The 6,805-nt window shown below is 39.4% G+C and overlaps 1 protein-coding gene across 2 annotated transcripts in view; it reads right to left on the bottom strand.

Moving 5' to 3' along the window:
• Nucleotides 1-6,359, bottom strand: part of LOC143856712 (reticulon-like protein B16) — a 38,397-nt gene extending 32,038 nt beyond the window's left edge. The window contains exons 1-2 of one of the 2 annotated variants that reach the window (XM_077366982.1): nucleotides 6,181-6,359; nucleotides 4,925-5,085 (exon numbers count right to left, since the gene is read on the bottom strand). In XM_077366982.1, the coding sequence (XP_077223097.1) occupies nucleotides 4,925-5,081 (157 nt within the window). In that variant the 5' untranslated portion in view covers nucleotides 5,082-5,085; nucleotides 6,181-6,359. Of the gene's footprint in view, nucleotides 1-4,924; nucleotides 5,089-6,180 lie in introns of both variants that reach the window. The other variant, XM_077366981.1, reaches the window with a different exon arrangement.
• Between the last annotated feature and the right edge of the window lie 446 nt (nucleotides 6,360-6,805).

A 6,805-nucleotide genomic window follows, 5' to 3' on the forward strand; every position in this document is an offset into this window, starting at 1 on the left:
GTCACCCCTACCTTTTTACTAATGTCTTCATTTTGAATTCTATCTAACCTTGTGCGGCCACACATCCATCTAAGCATTCGCATCTCCGCTACACTCATCTTATGCACATGCTGCTTCTAGGAATCCACCGAAACAATACCAACATCAAAAAATCGAAACGAAACCAAAATCGTAAGTGCATTATTGGTATAATATTAGTATGTGCTGCATAATTATATTTATGTCTTATTCAAAAAAATTATATTTATATGAATTGCATGTGAAATGTGGTGTATGTACTATGTATAACAATTTATATGAATTAGATGTGAAATGTGGTGTTCGACAATGAATGTCACTAGGTGTTCGATGTTGGGTTAAGCCTCCCTCCCACCCTTTCACAACAACAAGACACTAAAACCCATTTATCTTTCACCAACCTATAAAGACTGGGAAAAGTTTCATACAAAGGATTACCGATCCAAAAATCATCCCCAAACCCACAAATCACAACATCATGGGGTATCTGAATTGCATCTTCAAACAAACCCATTGAATAGTCAATTTTTCTAATTGGGTTAAGCCATACCTTAATCAAATTAAGGCCAATACGGATACCCTCCTTACAAATTATGGTAGACACTTTAGTGGGATTTTCATAGTCATGATGGATCTCCTATCACTATTGTTTTCTTATCAATCAAAGTCAGACCCAATCTACTTACTTGAGGTGACAACCTTCTTTTCTCTTAAGCAAGCTCAGAGGAGAAATAGTCACAACCTTTTATTTGAATCAGATTCTCTCACTGCATCCAACTGTATACCAAGAGATTGTTTATGATTAACGTGAGTGAAATTCAGAGTACCTTGAGAAAGTGACAAAGAGAAACAATCACAAAGAGAAGCAATCCCAAATTCAGAGATTGTTTATTTATATCTTATACCTATGTAGGTACTATCAAGCTTGGTAAACACACTTCATATTTTTCATATATGAAGTTTGTGGTTCATGCAAAAAAGTTACACAGCACCCTTACTATTTCCTAATGGTCTAGCATGGCAGAGCTTTGTGTTCACCTCCACGGCGTTCAAGCAGTCCCAAATTGAATCCAAGCAATTCAAGAATCACCTACTGAAAAAAAAAAAAAAACATTACTTTCTAGCTTTCTTTTTTTCATTTCTATTTTCTTTTTTGAATGTTTCATTACTTTCTACTTTCTACTTTCCTTTTGTTTTTTTTCAATGGCAACACTTTCTACTTTATACTGTTAAAGGAACATGTTGAGAAAATCCGCCGGGCAATCCAATCCGACCGTGCACAAATTTAACGAAAAGTAAAATAAACCAAGCCACAAGATGAACACCAAGATTTTACGTGGTTCGGCCAAGCCTACTCCACGGGCGAGAAACACGATCTTCCACTATGAGAAAACAATATGCAAGGATTACAATGGATTTAACCCAAAACCCGCAACCATTTCCTCGCTTCTCAAACCAAGATCGTACACAAGAGATAACCCGAGAGATAAACCCGAAAAAGAACCGAAGAGAAAACCCCGAGAAGAAATCCGAGAAGAAAAATCTCTCCTCCCTTTCTCTTTCTTCCTTTCTCTCTCTTTTTCTCACTCTCCCTCTCTCCCTTAAGGTAGTCGAACACACACCCCAAGCTTCCACTCTTGCCGTTGCACTTTTTGCAACTCACCCAAGCTAAAGAGAATACCGTTTCTTTTCTATATTCCAAGTTTACATAAAAACCTAGAAGGCAATTTCTAATTTTGTATCCTTGCCTTCCCACCCAAGCCACCCACAGTGGGTGGGAAATAAGGCAACTTTCCCAACAATCTCCAGCTTCGCTTATTTCCCAGCCACCTAAAGATTTTTCGTTGATGTCTCCACTGGTCCGCCATCGCCACAAACCACCATTGGCCTTCTGAAGTACCAGCTACACACCCTCGAATCACCTTGGTTCTGACTCCTCCCGATGCGATCAACACGGCCAATGCACATGTGTAGCTGCCAACCCGTTGACTCACCTAGTCAACCTTGGAGAGGGATCTCGATCCATCCTCCCCAAACCAGGTACTGTCACCTTCTCACCATCGTCTGCAATCTGGAAACCCATCTCTGCACCAACTGCAAAAGAGACCCTACGTGTGCGCACACAATTACCATGTTTCCAACTAGCCATCGAGATCTTAGGAACACTAGTCACCGTGTCCCCTACGAGACGATACAACTCGCCACACTTCTCTCCTTTCATCAGAACCATACAGCCGCATGTGATTTTCATGGCTCCACCTGCAGCTGAAAACCTGCAACCTCTGGAGTCCAACCGGCCAAGAGACACTAGATTCCTTCGCATCTTTGGGACATACGCCACACCACCCAACGTACGAACCACTCTATCAAACACTTTGATCTTTATCATTCCAACTCCCGTGACATCACAAGTAAACCCATCACCTAAGGACACTACACCCGCCCTTATATCCTGGAACGTATTAAAATATTCTCTCCTAGAGCATACATGACAGAGCACCCTGAATCTAAAATCCACTCATCATGAGGAGAAGTGTGATTACCCATGGAGACTGTGAGAACATCTCCAAACTCTTCGCCCTGTTCATCCGTTACAGCCACCACAGCATTCATAGCACCATTGTCCGCTTGGTCAGCTCGCTTCGGACAATCCCTCTTGATGTGGCCATATTCCCTACAACGGTAACACTGCACCCTTTCCGCCGATCCTGGATCTTGACCTGACTTTTCCTGATCCCCTGTCAGACGACCTTCCTCTTTGATTCCCACCATGAACAACCAACCCCTGCTCTTCATTTCTACCAAGAACAGGTTTCTTTCGCATCTCATTCGATAAGAGCGACGCCGTGACTTCCTCTAACTTTATTGTATCCTTACCATACAACAAAGTCGTCACCAGGTTGTCATACGAATCAGGAAGCGAAGTAAGAAGCAAAAGGGCCTTGTTTTCTTCTTTCAACTTTTCGTCAACCTTGTGGAGTTGATCCACAAGCCCGTTGAACACGGTAATGTGTTCCAGAAGATCTCCACCTTCCTGCATCTTCAGCCCGTACAGTTGCCACTTCAGATACAACCGGTTGGCCAAGCTTTTTGACATATAAAGCTTTTCCAGCTTATCCCATAACTTAGGCGCATCTTCTTCTTCCATAACGCTATCTGTCAGACATAGTTGAATCGTGCTGACCGCCTTCGACTCAATGTCTTCCCACTCGGCATCCGTCATCTTCTCCGGCTTCCCATCATTTCCCTTCAACGCCTTAGCCAAGCCCTACTGAACTAGGATGTCCTTCACCCTCATCTGCCATAGAGTGAAACTGTCATTTCCGTCAAATCTATCGATGTTAAACTGAGTAGAACTTGATTTTACCGTCACCTCAGATTACTCCGAACTTCACGGTGTAGCTCTCCACCTCGAACGAGAATCTTTCTAGGACAATCTTTCTACTCCCAAAAAATCGCTCTAACCGCGATCCAACCACAACACCCACGATCACTCCACCCGCCCTCGACGATCGCTCCACCTGAGCTCTGATACCACTTGTTGAGAAAATTCGCCGGGCAAACCAATCCGACCGTGCACAAATTTAACGAAAAAGTAAAATAAACCAAGCCACAAGATGAACACCAAGATTTTACATGGTTCGGCCAAGCCTACTCCACCGGCGAGAAACACGATCTTCCACTATGAGAAAACAATATACAAGGATTACAATAGATTTAACCCAAAACCCGCAACCCTTTCCTCGCTCTCAAACCAAGATGGTACACAAGAAATACCCAAGAGATAAACCCGAAAAAGAACCCAAGAGAAAACCCCGAGAAGAAATCCGAGAAGAAAAATCTCCTCCCTTTCTCTTTTTCCCTTTCTCTTTCTCCCTTTCTCTCTCTTTTTCTCACTCTCCCTCTCTCCCTTAAGGTAGTCGAACACACACCCCAAGCTTCCACTCTTGCCGTTGCACTTTTTGCAACTCACCCCAAGCTGTCTCTTTTCTATATTCCAAGTTTACATAAAAACCTAGAAGGCAATTTCTAATTTTGTATCCTTGCCTTCCCACCCACGGTGGGTGGGAAATAAGGCAACTTTCCCAACAGAACAAAATATTAACATGTATCACTCTAGTTTGTCAAAAGGCAAACACTATGTTACCTGGAAAGCGGTTTGTTCCGGTACGTGGTACAAGAACGGGTACGGGGTACGATGGTAGCCCGGTACGCGGTACGATGAGGGCATATATATATATACAAGAATGTCATTCCATAGTACACACTACATACATTTAATATACAAAATATAATAACCTCGTGTATGTCACACATTTTTTCAAAAAGAAAGTTCCCGTTGGAATATACGAATATCCTTCCATAGTCTATACTACATCTATTTAATAAAAAATTTTAAAAAAAAACCTCATGTATGCCCTACATATTTTTTTCAAAAATAAAGCTCTAGTTCCAATTCAACCCAAAATATATAAAATTTGTAGCTCTCTCTCCATCTCTCTCTTAGTCTATATGCATCTCTCTCTTTCTCTCCCGCAGGTCGCCGCGGTTCATCATTTTTTGGCGATCCGGGTCGCTAGCGAACCACGTTTGGGATCGTGCGACCTCGGATCGCGGATCGAAGGGCGGAGGACGAATTCGGTAATAATGTCCTTTCCCCAACATCTTGTTGAAAAAAGATGTCACAAAATTCAATTTTATAATAAATCTTTGATTTCGTTAACATAGAACGGATCATCCTTTCAGCTAGTCTGAATCAGATATATGATAGAAATTCAGCCTTGTTCGTTCTTTTTCCTTTCCTTTTAAATGATATACCAACAACTGATAAAATTCAGTTCAATTCCTATTTCAAACCTCCAACCCTCAAAGAAATCAAAAGATAACCAAAAAGCATGAAGTTTACCTTTTCCTCCTCCCAATATCTGGCACATCGACCTTTGGCGATTGAACAAACGATAAACTGAGCCAACAGGTGCTGAAGAACTGGAATTCTCAAGCATTCTATCTTTCCTTGCATTACCACTAGCCTCAACGTTAGATGTATCTTGTGGGTTTTCCATCTATCTACTGTCAAAACAATGCAAAAGAACCCAATCAAAATGCCACAAAAGTCCAAGAAAAACTAGAAATACTTCCATCACATATTGCATTGATGTAAGAACAGATGCCAAAATCAATATAGAAAGTAAAAAATAAAAAATAAATAAAATAAAAGAAATTAACTCAGTTGTCCAAAGAAATCCATAATTAAATGAGTATTTTACCACAACAGTTTTAAAAAAAACACTTATGTTCCAAAGGTCCATGATCACAGTAGGGTCCTCGACAATCCTAAAATCTCATTTTCTAATCTTCTCAATCGTAAGCAAAACTAAAAACCAAAGAAATATGCCTCTAAAGAAGCCTAGTGCAAGAAAAGTTGGGAATAGAGAATTTTTTTTTTCCAGAATTTCCTACTTTTCCATTATTTGATTACACATGGAAAAAAATAATTTGAACCAGCATGATTCAAGTTTTATTTAGAGGGACCTTCAATTAATAATGGTATCCCTCTAAAATCTCTAAATAATCCAAAAAATATTAAGTGTTTATGCAATTTTTCAAGTCTTAATACAGTCTCCATTATGAGAGAGAGAGAGAGAGAGAGAGAGAGAGAGAGAGATGTTTGGATTGCTAGAAAAGCCTTTCTGATGGAAAAAAAATTTGGGAATTTTTTTTTCTTTCAACTATTTTGAGGAAAATGATATGATTATAGCTAATTTAGTGGAATATTATCATAAATTTAAGGTCTCTCTTAAGTGAGAATTGAATGAGGTCGGTGCAAGTTATATTTTTTGTGGGTGTGCAAGAAAAAAAAAAGTAGGAAATTTTACAAATATTTTCCTTTTCTAACTTTTCCTGAAAATTCCTGCAATCCAAACAGGACCTAAATTTCGAGAAAAAAACTGAATTTTCTTTCATTTCTGGCGAAAGAGGAGGCGTTGAGCAGATTTCACATGAGATAAGCCGATAATAAATTCATGATCACAGGCTTTTTCTACTGAAAAAAGAAAAAAAAGAAACCTAGATCTCGAAAAAAAAAAAAAAAAACTGGATTTTCGTTCAATAAATGTATTGATAAAAAATAAATAAATAAGTAAACCTTTAGAAGAGACAGACCTTCACGATTCAGAGCTTCTTTTCCGCCATTTTTTTTTCAGAGAGATGAACTTTAATAATCGAGGATTTTGCGAGGAAGAAATACGAAGATGAAGAAGTAGAGGGAAAAACTATTATTCTTTTCCACCGTCCATTTTGGGGTATCGGCTGTTGGATGGTTAAGATCGTTTCGTTTTTCATTTTTTTATGTTACGAAGTTTTTAGTTATTATTTGAATCCACGTGATACACATTAAGCGGCCTAATTGGAAGTTTGGAACCAAAATAAATCCCTTTTTTTTCCACATATTATATAGCATATAAAAGTTTTTTTTTAATATAATAGAAACTCCCTGGAGTAGATAACTTATCTACTCACTAGCTTAAAATAAAAGTTGGGGCCATATTGTTTGGGTGATCCAAAGCATTCATTTAATGGGCCCCACATAGATAGGGTGTGCCCATAAAATCAGCTCGATAGGATCATCCTAACCCTATGAACTGTGGATGCAAAAATGTACGTGTATAAACCCGCACAAATCTATCCATTTTTTGCCTCCATAGTTCATAGGGTTAGGATGATCCTATCGAGCTAATTTTTTGGGCACACCCTATCTATATGCGGGCCCATCAAATGAATGTTTTGG

Source organism: Tasmannia lanceolata, unplaced genomic scaffold (genome assembly GCF_043159265.1).
Source record: "Tasmannia lanceolata isolate RefF3 unplaced genomic scaffold, GAP_Taslan_0.1 ptg000023l, whole genome shotgun sequence".
Lineage (NCBI taxonomy): Eukaryota > Viridiplantae > Streptophyta > Magnoliopsida > Canellales > Winteraceae > Tasmannia > Tasmannia lanceolata.